At 48.4% G+C, this 18,115-nt stretch overlaps 2 protein-coding genes across 2 annotated transcripts; both read right to left on the reverse strand.

Moving 5' to 3' along the window:
• Nucleotides 1–192: 192 nt before the first annotated feature.
• On the reverse strand, nt 193–1,260 carry PPTG_15611 (hypothetical protein). The gene has a single exon (XM_008912874.1). The coding sequence runs from the start codon at nt 826–828 to the stop codon at nt 268–270; it is 561 nt and encodes a 186-aa protein (XP_008911122.1). The 5' UTR covers nt 829–1,260; the 3' UTR covers nt 193–267.
• Nucleotides 1,261–14,707: 13,447 nt separating this feature from the next.
• On the reverse strand, nt 14,708–17,374 carry PPTG_23763 (hypothetical protein; the record flags this gene model as incomplete). Its single annotated transcript, XM_008912875.1, has 8 exons — nt 14,708–15,024; nt 15,252–15,569; nt 15,728–16,037; nt 16,164–16,264; nt 16,515–16,756; nt 16,806–16,827; nt 16,919–17,244; nt 17,292–17,374. The coding sequence occupies 8 exons, from the start codon at nt 17,372–17,374 to the stop codon at nt 14,708–14,710; spliced, it is 1,719 nt and encodes a 572-aa protein (XP_008911123.1).
• Between the last annotated feature and the right edge of the window lie 741 nt (nt 17,375–18,115).

Consider the following 18,115-nt stretch of genomic DNA (forward strand, 5'->3'; position numbering starts at 1 on the left):
TATCTCTGAGTATACTTCACTGACCCCACGCCCGCGACAGTAGCCGTTATCGTACAAGTAATGAAGCAAAGACATCTCTTAGTAGCGGAATCAGCGGTTCAGACATTGCGGGTTTGTGCGCAGACTAAAGTCGCGGACCTCCACGGATTAGTATTCGGGAAGGCTATGCCTTGTTTAGCAATAGCACCGAGCAAGACATTCTTTTTTCTATCCAGTGTAGCCAGGAATAGCACATATAAAGCAGTCGGATAGAGCGAACATTGAAATTTACAGTCGTGCTCCGTGAGCCTTGTGGTATGGCTTCACGAATAGTAGATACTCATTTAGAATCTTCTCGTCTGCAACAGTGGGCTTCAAGGATTCTGAGCCCAATGCTTTTTTCAAGAAGTTTTTTTCGTCTACACCGTTCTCCATCCACGTTTTATACTGCGTCAGTCTCATTTTCCCCACAGTCTTTTTCGGATCAAAGAGCTCCTTCGATTCAAAGAGTAGCAACGCTGCCCCTCTATCTCCGTATACTTCTTTGAGCGCCTTGAGCATACTAGAAGTAGCTGTGTCATCATTCCCACGGTTTAGCTTTCTCACATAGCCAGCCCAAGCTTCGAAAACTGGACCGCCAAGAGAAGTAGAATACTGACTTTTGAGCTCCAATTTCATGTAGACATCGACAGGCGACAACTTCATGTTTGCCCAACCCGTAAACTGCTCAAGCTGCAACTCCTTTGCCAATGCTTTAGTCACATCCGACGAACCCGTCGACGTCTTTCCCTTTTCGAGCATTTTGGTCACTGGAACGAGTCCATATTTACTTGCGAGCGTGTCAGCCATCGTCACTGCCGCGTTCGAGCTCTTCTGGTTAAGCTTGGTGATGTAGTAGTGTAGGAATCTCAGCTTGGGGTTGGTCAGCACACTCTCTACGTTGGCACCGAGATTGAGTTTGTTGAGCACCTTGTCTATGCGTTCGTTCCACAGTAGCCAAAACCTTAGCTGAAGTTTGTCGGTTCTTGTCAACTTTGGCAATGCGGCCTTGATTGCTGCGTCAACGCCGGGGAGAGGGCCATTCTGCTTTCATTGTCGCTAGTTACTGGCCTGAGGAGCCTTTCAACTCCCTTGTGGCGCTGAGTGTCACGACGATGCGACAAATTGAGTGGATTTGCGTTGGTGGCCGCACGGGAGCAATCCAAGAATAGGAGGAAAACGGCAAAACCCAGCAGAACCGTGGCGAGGAAGCGCATATTGTGGTGTGAGCGTTAATTCTCTTTTGGTGGAATGATAGGATCAAAATGACAAAGGTTTGAATGTCCATGGACGGTCCATTGGACCCCTGCTGTAAACATGATTTGTCACAATATGTTTTGCTGTACAGTCGTGCACCTCCAATTCGGCAGGGCGGACCATATCAACAGTGCCAGGGCATAAGTGCACAACGTAAAGCATAAAACAAACGCAAACCCAGTGCACTGATATTTATTTTGTTAATTCAGTAGAAAATTTACGTTTAGTTTTGAGACGATGCCTGTGTGGCATCAACAATTTCTATTAGTCTTTGCAGATATGTTGTTTCAGCCTTCAGACAACCACTTCATGGCGAAGTAAACGTCGACCGGTGTGTAAGGAACACCCTTGTCGAACGAGCACGTTCTGAGTGAGAGAGCGCAGGATCTGGCTTGTACTTCTCGCACAAAGACTGCTTTTGTGCTAGAGTTTGCGACATGTATGAGGAAGGGCGATGTCCCATTGTCTTTGGCATAAAAATCAAGTGTTTATTTGTAAAAAGATGTCCGCTCCAAAATTTAAAATCAGATCGATGCGGCGTGTCATCCCTCCCCGAGGAGGGAAAAACCGTTGAGGTTAATTACTAGGGTGGTGATGGGCAAAGGTAATTGCGCATCCGATTCGCCTAATCATAAAATCTGGCAGGGTATCGACTGATACCGGTGCCGAATTGGAGGTTCACGACTGTACATTGTATCGTACAAAACGATCCCCTCGGTAATATTCCCTAGAAACGAAATACTAATTAGCGGTTCCCGTTGACCAGTCACTTACAAAACAAAGATATTACTCTCTCTCACCCCTCCATCGTAAAATGGAACACATTTGAAGTCAAATATCCCTATTCTGGGGTTCTTAACTATGGAAAAGATTTAAATGCACAAGAGAATTGTTGCTGCCAAGTCCGATCCGAGTGTTGAACCGAAGAAATCTATTCTTTTGACTACTTTGGAGGTGATTCGAGCTTTTGGATCACGGAGAAGCGCTCAATCTTCGCTCTAAGTGCACATCTTGGAATCACAGACTGTGATGGCAACACCCTCTTCACTCCACGAAACCCAACTGGCAAGTACCTGGTCGGGTATAGACTGGCGCACGGCTCGTGCCGCGATTTGGTGGCCAGCTGCGAGACCGGAAGTTTGTCCAGTGCTTTTCTGCGCATCAACTGCTTCCAGATCATTGTTTGTAATGAACCAGAGGAAGACCGTAGATTTTTTGAGGCCACGAATCTAGCTCTGTATTGGGATGTTGACTAAACTGCGACAAAAAAATTACTGGCCTAAGATTTTGATCGCAGCGTGCACACACTTATTTGGCATTATAACAACCTGAATATATGCTCCTGGCGCCATACTCGAGGCTGGTGTTCCTTGCGTCTGCCAGCGAGCTTTTGTTTTCGAGTTATTGCCAAACCCCGAAATCGTAGTTTTGAAGCTGGTCAGAGAAGTACGGTGAAGAATGAACGCGCGATGGGGTATCGTTAAAAAATGGCCTGAGTTCGGATGTCTCGTATACAACAATGGTACAAAACGTTGGTACGAATAGGACTAATCATTGATTGCGAGGCAGCAAGGAGTTAGTTAAAGGTTGGCGCGTCGTCAATGACGACAACAGACTCCTTCCAAGGCGTAAAGGGGTTGTCTTATATCTCCCCGCCAGTATAAAATCGTTCCAACCGGTACGCACGACTGTAGACAAACTATGAAACTGAGTAGAGCACTAGATGTACACTCCGCGCCAGGTTATGTCGGCCACCCACTTTTGTGGCCGTAACTCACTCAGTTTTAGTTGTTGAAGTAAGAGATTTGCAAAGGTGTTAGGCAGCTGAGGAGATCGAGAATATATAAACGTAGAGAATCTTGGAGGAGAAGTTTGAATATTGAACTTGTGAAGGATATAATAAAAGGAGTTGTAAATTAAATTTAGTGGTGGAGAAGCTGGTGCGCCCGTCCACTCTGGGATACAACATAGTAATGAAAGTAAGCCTGTAAATAATATTTGGTACAGTGTACTAGGATTGAAAGATGCTATTAGTTCGTTATTATTGATATGTGGGAGCTGCTATTGCTAGAAACATACAGCATTTCGCAGTAGATCAAGTGGCCAGTTTACATGTACAACAATGTGTTTTTAGTACTGCGATAGGATAGATCGGCCAGTCAAAATCATACAATAATACGGAGTATCAAGGCAGTATGAGGAGAGAGCTGTGACTAGGTCGCAAATAATTCACCCAATCACACTGTTTTTGTTCTCTTCTTCTTCAAATGAAGAGCAAACATATCCATTCGACTTTAGAGAGTTTAAGGTAAAAATGATATCGCGTTCTTGCTGGAATGATGAATTCGGTCTTAAAGACATCTTGTCATTTAATAACTGTTTACGGTTATAACCCGTCGGTTCATTACAGTTTTGATGTTGTAACAAGTCTAGAGTCGCCTGCTTGCCGGCGGATCGCGTAGCCGCTCGTGTCTGCTGCGCTGCTCGCCAAGGTCCGTGCTGTTGGTCACCCCGTATGCAACTTAAACACGCTTTTGGCCACCGTCAAGTAGCCGGGTTCCCCCTATTTATTAATAACCAAACAATACGTACTCAAGCTCCACCCTCGCAAAGCATCGGCTTAAGCCACAATCTCCAAGCCACTCGGGAATACGCCTTGGGCGCCTACCCTCTCAATACGCAGCCACCACAGCGGACTTGGGAACCTCGTGCCCCCTTACCGGTCCTAGCTTCACGAAGCCACCCGCTATCTCATACTCTTGCACCGCCAGCAACTCGTCCGCCTCCTCAACACCTTCCAAGCAAGTTAATCTCTTGCGCCACTCACGACACAATCAACTCGCCCCAACTCTCCCAATACTCGTTTGTAGAGCCGTTCGATCTATCACTCACACCGTCTAAATCGTTCCCGTCTTGCTTGCCCTCCTTGTCGTCTTCGCTGCGAACTCCTTGTCTTCCACGCTGCAAATGACGAGCTGCTTGCCCTCCTCGCTGTCAAATGCAAACTGCGACCTGAACGACTACCCTCTGCAGCTCACCCGCTCACTTACCGTCCTTTCCAGGCATGGGATCGCTCGGCGCGGATCCTCACTCTTCACGCCCACTCATAGCGACTTCTCAGACCGAAGATCTCGGTTATACGGCGGTTGTCGCCCCATACAACTTTCAAGCCTGCGACTAGTCACGGTCGCCAGTCCTTCGTCCGATCTCCGCCGTCCGTTGCCATCTCCGACATCTCCGCCTGATGTTCTTCGTTGCCGTTCTTCAACGTCGAACTCGTGTTCGTTTTTGACGCACAGGATTTCACACCGTGGTTGTAAATCCACTCTATTACAATGTGTTGAGCTTTTAAAAATTCTCTTTGGACGGATCAGTGGGATGATACCTTGATACAGGACAAATATCTGTTCGTCTTTAAGCATGGACGATGGAGCGTTATATCCTGGACGTAGAAAACAACCCAGGATGCCTTTTCTTTTTTTTAGAGAAAGCTTGCCGGGGACCTCATTAGAGGCACTTCCTCTAACTCGTAGCCAATCATCATGTTTTTCTAAAAAAAAAAAAAAAAAAGGTGTTCCAGTCACAAATTCCAATTCTGCCTATTAATATGCGATAGTCGTAAGGCATCTGGTTAGCTTGTAGGTAATGCCTCCCAACAAATTGCAGGCTCAGCGCCGATTTAGACCTTTACGGGGTGACGCTGTGAGTGTTTTGCATATTGCCCATACCTCCTACAGAATCATTACGATCGAACACATTGTCACCAGCGCATCTTTTATTGTAACCACTTTCCAATATCATTGTACACTACCACGTAGTATAATCGTACGAATAATATGTTGATTAAGAGAATATGGACACGCGTAGCGCTGTAGTATCAAAACTCAGGTAAAACTGATGCTGAGTCCAAAGGCACGTTAACTGCGGTGGCGCCATTCCTACTATCGGTTCAGGAAGCGAACGTCGTTGCTTTCCGTTTTGATGGCATCCTATCGAGATGGAAACTAATGACCGCGCTAAAATAGCAGCGTATAGTGCTACTGGAATGAACTCCTCATCTGGGGAAGTTGTAGTTCTACAATATTCAGTAGTTCGAATTTTCCAGTTTAGACAGTTTATTTCTTGGTAGCGTACAACTACAGACAACACGTATTCAGCTGTTTATCACCTACCGATCCAAGCACATAATCTACCACTATTGCAATAAAAATGCTCGTCTTTTTCCAGCACTTCATTTATATAAACTTAAGTCATTTTTATTGCAAAGTAAACGTACAGTCCAATAGGTTTATCCTTTTGCGTCGTTTATTCCATGTACTATTATGTGGTGACGTGACTGTGAAAACTGATAACAATGCCAACAGGGTTCCTCGGTTGTAACAAAGATCTGAAGAGGAAGAAGGCTGCGAGGTGAGCAAGCACGTCGAGTTCTCGACGCGTGGACGTGTGGAGCACGAGTGCACTGCGCAGGATGTGGTGATGACGTGCGGCGGAGTGTGGCCACGCAGCGCTGGGGGAAGACAAATGACGAAAACGACGCTGCGAGTACAAGCGTCTGCATGGATATCTACTGCCTGACGTTGATCAGGCAGCCTGCGTATCTGGACACAATGAAGTGTAGTGAGGCCAGTGCACGTGGTGAAGGCAATGGCGTCAATACCTGAGCAGCGACAGAGTAACAGAACGGGGAGCTCCAAGGTGCCCCACAGGACCGGTGTTGTTGCTGAAGCAACACCGTACTGCCGTTGCTGAGATTTGGCTCATCAATAGCACTACGACGCGACTGCTGCGGTAAGTACGGACGGTTAAAGCACATGCAAGGAACATGGACAGTTAGACAAAGGTTGTTAGCATGGACGGTTACCTCACAGATCGTGTGCTCTTCAAGGACATACATAGGACACAAGAGCAGCTAGTGAAAATTGAGGAAGTGCTCAATACATGTCCCTTCTACATTTCCATCGGAAGCAACAACAAATAATTCCTTAGCTGGTTTGCTACCAGCATGGAAGAACCTGATGACGCAATGATCCCGGTCTCCACAGGCGGGAGGCCCATTGACGTCTACCCTCCACTTCCGCCGTTCTCTGACCGTGACCTACGATTGACGGAGGAAACTACGACGCGGACGGTAGTACTACCAGGTAGTGAGACGAGGCGTCAGGAGGAAGCCCTGGCTCATCATTCTGCTGCAGCGCACCAACGGAATGCTGAGCAAATCGGTTAGGTCCGGTTGCAGCAAGATCAACTTGCAGCACAAACTTCGGAATACCTGCAAGCACAACACGACCGACAAATCTCGCTAGTTGAGCAGCAGGAAGAGATGCGACGTCAAATGGACGAACATCACAAATATTTAGAGGAACAGTACAAGATACTGAATGCGGCGGAACAAGCTGTTGGGCCCCAAGGACAGAGCCCGGTAAGCTTAGCCAAAGCGGTACAACCTCATTTGCAGGCCCGATGGGGAGCCTCCGCTCAAGGTGCAGCACCGGCAGCTAGGGAGCAGCCACCGGATGTGTCTACCGTCACTGTGGCGGCAGGGACGAACCGGCCTGCGCCTCCGATTTACAGAGGCAGCTCTAAGAAGGAAAAGCGGGAATTTATGGATAGCTACGCTATTTATTCGAGACGCATCAAGGCCTTAAATCAAGGGTCTCAAGCCAAATTCTTTGTGATGCCACTCAGTGCTTGTTTTGAACCAGGCGTGATGGTACGAGTTCGCATTTTTGAGTTATTCAAAGATGAGAAAGACGTTACCGAGACTGAGTGGCGGGACTGTTTTTTTTTTTTATCTGCACGCGTTCCTGATAACACCGCGTACAAAACTCTGGATCGGGAAGTGAAGTCTCTCTGTGTTGACACCCAATTACAGGATGCGGAGTGGCGCATTTCACGTCTCATGGCCGAGTTCTATGAGATCATAGATAGACTGAAGATGGAAGACGTTGTGCACACCGAGGCAAAGAAAGTCGTTGGCTATTTGGCGGACGCGCTGCGTCCACACTCATTTAAGGCTGCTGTAAGGGATCAACTGAGCCGACAAATTCACAAAACTACGAAGTCGAACCATGCGTCGTTTTTGAAATGGCTTCGAGGTAAATTGGAAGATTTCATGAGGTTTGAAGCTCACATATCGTCTCATCAATCAGCGAAGGGAAATGGCAAGCCAATGCAACAACAAGATCAGGCTTAACACAGTGCTGGGGGACCGCAAGGAGGAGGTAAAACCAATATGGCCCCTGAGCAGCAGAATAATAGCAACAGTAAGCCGAACCCAAAAAATTCAGGAGATCCAACCTTCGAAAAAGTGCTTCAAGTGCGGTGACCAAACTCGTGGCGTCTTTCAGCGCCCCGAGGTTGCAGGACCAGCAGAAGCAAAGACGATTTATGATCAACTACTGGGAAAAAGGTTCTGAAACCTGTTTGCAAAAGCGAAGAATGCCACGTCAAGGCCATTAACAACGATTCCGTGTGCTGTCATGGACACGTTGGAAACCGAAATTACCCCGGACAGCGCAGCAGAAGTGTCAATGGTGACAACAAATTTGCTGAACCAGCTAGTAGCAATGGGTGCCTGGGTTAAACACCGAGAGATAGTGGGAAAAGTTGAAGTCACAGGGGTTGGAGAAAAACCTGGGCAGGTCAAGAGTAAAGTGCAGCTCGATCTGAAGTTTTCGACTCCGGGTGGGCCTTTAGTGCTTCGCAATGTGATCTGTTGGGTAACAGAGTCAAATCTGCCGCCTGGTGTCGGTAATTTATTGCTGTCTCGTTGGATTAAGGAGCGTCTAGGATATAGACCGGAAAAACTACTTGCTGCAGCACAGCAAGTTCGTACTGAATGGGATGTGAGCAACGTAGATGACAGTCCGGCTCGTGGTATTGCAACGATTCTCGCCTATTCAGGGGCAAGTCAGACACCAGTGACCACTGAAGAACAGCGTGTACTAGAAGAAGACGAGGATCGAGCTTGTTTTCCCGACTTTACTACAGGGATTGATGTCGAACGTGAGGAAATAAGAATAATTATTCTGGAAAAAGTGGATGGAAACTAGGTGCGACAGCGGAATTTTGCGAGGAGTAGAAAACTATACTGATGAAATTCATAGCCGTATTTCGTATCGTCATCGGCCGTGATCACCCGGTGGACATGGCACCAATGGAAGTGACACTGAAGCCGGTAGAAGCATCGGTTTGGTGCAAAGCTCGCCGATTCTTCCCTGTACACAGAGCATTTCTGAAGAAGCACGTTCATGCTCTGATCAATGCCGGTCTGTGCTATCGCAACCCTCGCAGTAAGTGTTGCTCACCGCCACACGTTGTAAACAAACCCGAAGCTGGAGCACATCGCATGACAGTCGATGTCCGTGGCCCGAATGTCTGGGTGGAGTCGGTTGTTTGGTCAATGCCTATATTAGAAGCTGTCTTTGAGCAACTTCGCGGATCATCATGCTTGTTCTCGCTTGACTTTTCCAAAGGGTTTTGACAGTTTGCAATGGCAGCTTTTTGTCAGGAGATTTATTCAATTCTGACAGAACTTTTCCAAAGGGTTTTGACAGTTTGCAATGGCAGCTTTTTGTCAGGAGATTTATTCAATTCTGCCAACAAGAGTGCTGATAGGAGGAACAAACAGCGTGGCATACGTGCCGTCGACTGTCCAGCAACGTTTGATGAGTTATTCAACAACAGATTAATGATTTGGATCGACGACTTGTTGGGTTACACGGATAGTGATGGAGGATTGCTAGAGCTACTTATGAAGGTGCTGGCTATTTGTCAAACTAAGGGGCTCAAGCTGAACCGAAAAAAAAATGCAACTTCTATCTCCGAGAAGCGCTTTGGTGTGGTCGAGTAGTGTCGGGCAGTGGTGTTCGTCACGACCCAGCCCGGATCAGTGCTCTTTCAAACCTACCTTCCACAACGACAGGCCAGGAGCTACAGAAATTTGTGCCCTGAACTGGATGCGATCTTCGCTTCCTGCTTCCAACAAATTAATTAGTCCACTGGTAAAAGTCATGGCGAGAGTCTACGAACATGCTGGAGGCCGAAAGATGGCCCAAGTGCGAGCGATAAAACTTAGTGATGTTGGCTGGGGTGAGAACGAGGTTACATGTTTGGAGCACTGCAAACAGGCATTACAGATGCACTTCAACTAGCCCACCCCGACCCAGAGAAGCTTCTCATAGTTTTCACTGACGCTAGTGATAACCATTGGGGGGGGGGCAAGAATCACTCAGATACCCAGAGACCAAGCTGCCCGACCTCTTAGTGAGCAAGAATATCAACCTTTGATGATGTTGAGCGGCTCATTCTCGGGAGCGGCAAAGCGGTGGGCCATTGTTGAGAAAGAGCCCTACGCAATTGTTGAAACGTGTCGACGAGCCGATTTTCTCCTGCACCGGCAGGATGGCTTTGCTTTATTTACTGATCACCGGAATCTGAGTTTCATCTTTGATCCTCACAGTGTTTCCAACTCGGTACCCAAGTATATGACGGACAAACTCCACCGTTGTTCACTCGTGCTAATGTGCTATAAGTACGAGATTTACGACATTGCTGGCGACGACAACGTATTGGCGGATCTTCTATCGCGTTGGGGGTCGTCGTTTAGGGCGGTTTGTGCAATTCGCCAAGTTTCATTGCCGCTATCCCCACAATTGGAAGACAACTTCGTCTGGCCAACCATGAAAGGCATCTTGGAAGTACGAAACGGAGTTCACGCGGTCCACTGAGGACTTGATGTTGCGGGACAAAGACGGTCGTATCTGGATTCCGGATGAGGTTACTGGTATGCAAATGCGAATTTGTGTCGTGGGGCATTTCGGTATCGCTGGTAATCGCGGCATGAAGGTGACCCTGCAGCAAATAAAAGAGAAGTTCGTGTGGACAAATATGGCGAAAGATGTCGAATTTTTTGTTCGCCGCTGTCTACACTGCGCTAGCACTCTTGGTAGGCCTCCACAGCTACGACCACCGGGTGAGGCGATGCACGCCGAGAGACCAAACGAGTTAATTGACTGGGATTACCTTTTCATGGATAAAGTGACACGAACCTGGAGTACGTGTTAGTGATAAAGGACGACGCGTCAAAGTTTGTGTGGCTAATACCGAGTATGGCAGCAGACGTGGACACTACCTTTGCCGCTTCACTCGATTGGTTCGCTTCATTTGGCGTGTGTCGTTTCTGGGTCAGCGCCAGGGAACGCTTTAAGAATGCTGTGATCCAAGCCGTGCAACATACACTTGGAGCGCACCACCACTTCACAACTGCCAGGTGCCCTTGGGCAAACGGTACCATGTAAGTTGTGATGCGGGAAACTTTGAGGTGCTGCCGCGCACTTCTTCTGAGTGGAGACTGCAACTCCTGAACGGCCTAGAGTTATCAAAATCGTTCGGTTGGTGTTAACCAACACACCATCACCTTCGCTTGGCGGTGTCGCCCCTGTGACAGCAATTACCGGGCTTCAGGCAATTTGCCCCAGCGACCATATTTCGATTCCAGGGCCTGTTGCAATGGCTACACTCTCAGAAATACAAACTGCTCAACGTGCCAATGTTGCGAGATTGCAACAAGCCTTGGAAATGATGCACAAACATACGGCAACGATCGATTCGGCTGCGGCCGGACGAAAGGGCCACGACAAGAAGCAAGGTACTAAGATGGCTCAGTTTGACATTGGTGATTTCGTTCTGTATGCCGATGTGTGGAACCATACTCGCAGCAAGCTGCGCGTGAACTGGTGCGGACCAGCTCAAGTGGTGGCGACTGTGTCAAATTGAATTTTTGAGATTCGCAACCTAGTAACCGGACAACAGCAAGAAGTGCACGCTAGTCGACTTAAATTCTGCTCGGACAGCTCACTCGACGTCAGTGAGGACTTACTGCTTCACATAGACCACAACAGCGAAGGTCACGTTGTGGACGCACTGTTAGAGGCTCGGTACAATAGAATGGAATAATGACACGAACTCAAAGTTCACTGGCGTGGACTGGATTCTATCGAGATTTTTTGGGAGCCAGGAGCGACGCTGATGCAGGATGTTCCAGCGGCTGTGAAAAGTTTTGTTCGTGCGAATTTGAACCTTGTGGCGGTAAAAGCATTGCATAAAGCGCTACAAGTCGACTAGTTGGTTTCGACACGCGGCCAACTTCAACGCTAAATGATAGCGTTTGCATCCACATTGAAGGCATGATCTTTGGGGGGGGGGAGGGGGTGTTGTTGGAGCAACGCCATACTGCCGTTGCTGAGATTTGGCTCATCAATAGCACTACGACGCGACTGCTGCGGTAAGTACGGATGGTTAAAGCACATGCAAGGAACATGGACAGTTAGACAAGGTTGTTAGCATGGACGGTTACCTCACCGATCGTGTGCTCTTCAAGGACATACATAGGACACAAGAGCAGCTAGCGAAAGTTGAGGAACTACTCAATACATGTCACTTTTACATTTCCATCGGAAGCAACAACAACCGGGAACAGGTGGACAGTGGCAACAGCGTGCTAATAGGTTCCGTAAGCCCTCAGAGTTCAATTTTAATTCTCGTCAAGAAGTGGTCTTACCATAATGTACTTTTAAACTGATTACACTGAATCGCGTATGGACATCGACGGAGTTAGAGGTATGCGCTTATGATACAGATTATTATGCTTTGCTCTTCGTTGGCAAGCACGGACACATAGCTCCAAGCGACCGTTCAGCGGACGGCGTAGTATGATTAAGTCCCTAGTTCAAAGGCCCCTTTCCTCCAAACCGCACAACATTTTTATAAATATGGAAGGAAGCAGTGTTGTTGATCTCTGGACATTATACCCAGAGTCCTGCGCGGGATTGTAACGACGCTAATATATAGTCTCTAGACGATATATAAGCATACCCGTTCAAATTTATTGATTGTTATACATTCTAACCTTCTGGATATTTATACGATCCGTGGAGGTTGGAGAAGATTACAATTTGTTTTTAATACCTCGGCTTTGTGGTTTCGGGCTGGCGCCAAGTTGGGTCTATGTGATGGCTCCCAGTCTGGAGCATCAACACGTGTTTTTGCATAAAGCTTTCGAATCATGCATCCTAGTGCCTTGAAATATAATTACTGGGATACATTGTTCTTAGACGTGCCATACAAATTACCTGAAAACGGCGATCTGTTAAACGCAATGCGTGTTAATGATGGGATACCTTATGCATGAGATATCGACCACTACCTAAACTTCCGAATCAATTGCGAAATCTTGAAAGGCTGATGTCAGTCATCTGTACTACAGTATAGAGATAGATCAAGGTATAACGATAGAGAGTAAGCTATTAGATGCCTAAAATGTTTAAGACAATGAAGCAATGCGCGCGCGAAGGGGGGGGGGGGGTCCACTTGCTTCGTTGAAATTCTAGAAGGATTGCCTCTCAGATATCGCAGAGACTGCATCATCCCCAAGTCGAGCGAATACTTACCGTTGCACCTACTATGAAAAATGCTTGTTCACTGGAGACTGAAGTTGCCATGATCCCGAGAATATCTCGAGCCATAATTGAATTCTGGGAAATTGCTCGTGGTTCCTCCTCATCCATGCACAAACCACGTCACTCTTCCTTTTCGAGGTCATGGCTTTGTCGCGGTGACTAAGCCAGCACTCTAGTTCAGACGAAAACTGTTCTCCGGCAAACGTCGCTGGTTCGTCAGCACCAATGTTGTCGTCGATCAGCGGATGGAGTACTGCGCCTAGTACAGCGTCTTGTTCGTCTTGTGAGCTCGGTTGGGACGCCCTTGTGGCCTGATGTTGAGCCTCAGATGATGATTGATAGGGACCTCGAACTCATTGCAAACATATTGCTTTATGGTGTCCATATCGTCGACAACTTTTGGCTATTGCGTCTATGCTCGAGGATCAAGCACAACAGCAATCTTGCCGTCGCGACTTTTGACTGTCTTCTTGTACTCGTCAAGTTTTTCTTGAAAGCAGTCGCACAAGCAACGACCCCCTGGAGTGGCATGGTCGACGACTCTGTTTGCGTGCAGCGAGATCAACTCGAAAACAACAATTGCCATACCGAACGTTGTATAGATTTTACCGGACAATATTGTCGCTGTTGCGTTTACTGGTGTCAGACAAGAACTCTTCGAGCGTGTTCCCAGTCTCATCGTCAATACAAGCAGCCAGACGATCGCTAGGTGCAATGGAAAACTCAGTGTATTCGTCATGCCGCTCATGGATGCGTTGCTGTAACTTTTCAATCAGCTTTCTGAGTTTGATTGCCGATAGTACTATTTCCCAGGTACTATTCCAGTGTGTTATGCAGTCGAGCTCTGGCTAGAGGAATGGTTCTCGCACCACACCTTCGTTGCAATGTCTCCACAAGTGGTGCCGAGTCAGACAGATTCTTCAAAACATCACGAATGGTGCCGATGTTTGTGTGGATGGACGGAAATGTTCCTTGACAGCTAGCTGAAGGGCATGCTCCAAGCATCGGACTTAAAAGACGGGGTGGGGTTCTTGAACCCGCTCCGTATTATCGGGGCATACTGCTGTGCAGAGGAGGGTAATTACGCCTGTAGATTCTGTCGAAGTTGTTCAGGCAGCTTAGTATTGATGTGTTTCACCATGGACTAGTTGTTGCTAGCACTGTCGGTAGTAATAGCCCAGATTGAGGACAATAGAGCGCTGTCCACTGCATTTACCACCTCTAAACGATGATCGGCAAGTCGTGGACCCGTGTGTGGGTATTGTACATTTTTGAGGCTTAAATTAAGGATCGCTGATGCCACTGAGCGTCGATCCAATGCAGTGTAACAACTCTATATATCCCCGGTTAGCAGTAGACATCCACGTATCAGTAGTAATACCGGTTCGACAGGAAGCAATCTCGAGTATCATTGTTTCCGTGCAAGTTCCCGTTTCGAATGTCCATTTGATGATGACGTGGCGGCGAATAGTCTATCTTTGACTTTGTAGGAGGGATCCAGCAGTGCGCAGAAAGTAATGAACTTCGGCTGAACGACGATAGCAAATGGCTGAGAATTTTTCACGATCCACGCAACAAGAGCATTATCGGCGTCGGCTTCAGATAGTTCACCCTTAACCCGCTACTTTAAATTCCGACTGAATCCATGAGACAGCAAGTCAGTTTTCACTCAGTTCTGGGGCACATAGCTTGTTGTATTGACACTGCCTCCTGCCCGGGTGTGGCGAGGAGGGTTAAATTAATCGTAAGACTGGTAGACTTGACTAGTTTGGTGCAAATTGCAGAATGAACTATCGAGTTCGCACGTCCCCGGCTTCGAGCGCGCTGTACTGGCAGCCAACCATTCTAGACAAGTGGTGTTCCGTGGCGGTCTCTGGATAGGCAGCGGGTTGTGTAGCGAGTCCGAACCCTCACCGAACCTCGTAAAAAGCTACTTTCACCGTCATGCTCAGCAAAAGTCCACATTTCACTCAGTTCTGGGGCACATAGCTTGTTGTATTGACACTGCCTCCTGCCCGGGTGTGGCGAGTAGGATGCCCTTGAAGTTGGTGTTGATTGGAACAAGCGGCTTGACTGGGATTGATCATGCAGCGTGCCATTGCTGTAGTGACTTGAGCTTGGATGCGTGTGTACCTCTCGAATACGGCAGAGCGCCATCGCCCAAACAGTTTAATGGTCAGACTGTCGATGCCGCCGGCGAAGAGAGCTGTGGCTCCACCGATTCGCAGCGAGTGTGTGGAGAAGCGGCTCAAATCCTGGCCAGCGAGGTTGGCGGCCTTCTTATCCACTTGTTAACGTCGTTTGAACGAATAAATTCATTTTTCTTGACCTTGCACAGTAATTCGTCGGGGTCTTCACTGACGGTCCGGTGGTGTTCGACTAAGAACCAGATAGCACGCACAGGACAGCACCACTGCGCCTCCGATGAAGTAAGCGACCGAGAAGTACCTACTCCGGCCTGGTCGTTTTTACCGCCATGAAAGTTAATCTCCACCCTTTGAACTTGGGCTTTACCTTCGCAAATTGTGCCAGCTTGATCGTAAAACTTGATGTCGGATCGTCGAATAGCAAATTGGTAGATCTTGTTGTCATGAAGTAAATACTCGCTGCGTCTTAGCAGAAAAAAGAAGCCCATGACCGTAGCCCCCCATAGGACACGGTCGTGAGCTGAGTGGAAATTGAGTTGTTGGTGGAGTATGCGGAGGTTGGACACCATAATGGGTAGCTTGGGTCGGGGCGAAGGCCGAAGCCGATGGATTCCTTTGATTGCCATCGCGTGGTGGGGAAGGAGGCCGATATTGACTCCATACTCGCAGCGATGATACCACGCGACTGCACTGATCTTGGACTGGATGGTCTGTAGTGAGTTTCCTCGGACCGACGAGGAATCGCTGCCGTATTTGTAGCAGTACATTGTGAATAAGACGAGTTGCCGTGACGAGAGAGCGGGGTCCTCGGGAAGCCACGGACTGTACTCCATTGACGCGCACCATCGTGTCCACTGGTTCCATGAGGAGAGATACCGTTGTCGTGATGACGCGGCCAGTGAACTGGATTGCAGTTCGCGGAGAATTCTTTGTAAATCTTCCTCCAGTGCGCGGGCACCTGCACCTGAGTCCAGCCGGACGACAAAATTGACCACAAGTGTGAGTAAGGAGATGACCACGAGCGTGATCCTGCGTCTGCCATGCGATTGATCGACCCCGGTAGATGGTGGGCAGAGAGACGAATTCGAAAAACTGCTTCTGCCAAGCCGATGGCGCGGTTGATTTCTTGACCAAAGCCACTTCTTGACTGAAGCTGATTAATCCATGATACGGCAGACACGTTATCGCTCCAGCATACCACGTGTGGAAAATGAAAATCCTGATGCCACTTTGAACCCCAACACCAGGCTGCTAACGCCATACAGAAATGTTCGCGTACGTTGATAGTGAAGCCTGTTGAATCCGAATTTTGAATCATGAGCGCCTCCTCTTCATCAAACTTGAGAAGTATAAATTCGCTTCGCGCAGGGTGAAGAACCGCTAGTCCAGTATCGGAGGCATCCATGTAAATGTTGATATCAGCCTCAGGTAAAGACCCCAAAAAAAAACCGGAGCGGTAAACGCTCTAGGTGACCATCTGAAAGAATGTGCTGACACCATTGAAGATCTCGAATTGAACCAGGAGTTAGGCGAATTGACTGGAACACTTGGAGGCGAGAACACAAGGCCTGTAAACGCTGATAAAAGGGCTTCGCAGACCGCAAGCATGTCAAAAGATGTCGGAGACTACCGAGTAGCTTCTGGAGATGCTTCTTAGTCACTTTTTCACAGGTGAGCATGTGGACGACGCGGTCCAGACACTTGTGGATTTTTGCCGCTGGCATCGATACTGTCCGATCGGTAGTATCCCAAATGAGACCGAGAGTTTGCAGTTGCGTAGACCAACCGGAAAACTTTGCGTCGTTGATACTGTCGGGATCCAAAACCGCCATCATACTCAGACGCAGCGTCGATTCTGCGAGCTCGAGGCGGCTGTCTCGATCGGGCTCAATGAGAATATGATCGTCAACCCATTCGTAACCGAAAAGAGTTCATCATCCTCGCTAGTAGACACGGATGCAGGAGAGTTAGTACCGACAAGCCAGCTTATTGCTCTCCCGAAGGCACCATAAAATGCTGGTGAGCCGGACCAACCGAATGGAGCTGCCAGGTCGATGACTAATGCATTTTCATCCGGGAAGGTTGCTCCCATCCAGCGAACGTGTGATGCATGAAGCATGAGATGACGGAAAGCTGACTTGACGTCACCCTTCAGCATCTTGATCACAATACCAGGATGAGCTAGAGCTAGAACCTCAATTCGTCGTGCGAGGACAGTCACACTGGTGTATGCGATGTCCGGAGCGCTGTCAGAATCGAAGTAGTCGTTGGTAGAGGACGCCTCAGGGAACGAGAGGTCATGGATTGGGCGAACCTCGACTTGCGGGTCAATATCCTTTTTCTCCACAGCACCGAAAGGACTACATTGAATGCTACCCCAGAGGTTTAGCATGGATAGATTCACCACAAGAATTTTGCCTTGAGCTGGATCGAGACCTTTGTTTGGACGGGGATCGTCACCACTTTCGCCCCGACGATGACGGACGACATCGATTAGTGTCAGATCCCGCTGTGTGGCGAATCTGGTAACGCACTCCTGCTCGGTTTGGCCGATGTCTCGACTTGACTCTTTGAGGAGGGTCGACTGAATTCCGAGCGTTCTGTGCCATGTTGCTGAGAAGCGGCTGGATTCTCGGCGACATTGGGAAGACAAGCACGCGCGGACGCGTGCAGCTACCTCGAGCGAGATACCGACTGGTGGGATTGTACGAGGAATGTGTTCTTCTAATACTTGAAGATTGGACTCGTATAATGCAGCATGTGGGACCGGACTTGGCCCATGCTGTCGTAGTCCAGGGCTGCTTGGGCGGCTTCAGAGATGAGAGAAACGCACATTTAGCCCACCCATGTGTTGAATTATGTGTCCTTTGACTCGAGCGTCCAATGTATCAGGAATGACGTGGGCCCGAGCGCCATACACACAGTGTGTTGAAGCCCCCGAAGGGCACCCCCGTGCAGACAAATACCGAAGGCACACGGGCAGACCGTTATGAATCGGAATCAGGTCGAAGATAGCCGGCGGAATTCGAGGCTGTCGTTGAATACCTCGTTCACGTGAAGGGGGCGACGGACGTTGTTGCTGCTTGTCCTGTCGATGCAGATCTTGTGCCACGCGTCTTGACAGGGCGTGCATTACATTCTGCAGCTCACCGTCGTTGAGGGAAAGGCGAGCGATGGTTTGGAGGTTTGCTGTGTCAATATCGCCATTACTGGAATGTACTTGAGAACGGA

The sequence above is a fragment of the Phytophthora parasitica genome (assembly GCF_000247585.1).
Source record: "Phytophthora parasitica INRA-310 unplaced genomic scaffold supercont2.50, whole genome shotgun sequence".
Classification (NCBI taxonomy): Eukaryota; Oomycota; class Peronosporomycetes; order Peronosporales; family Peronosporaceae; genus Phytophthora; species Phytophthora nicotianae.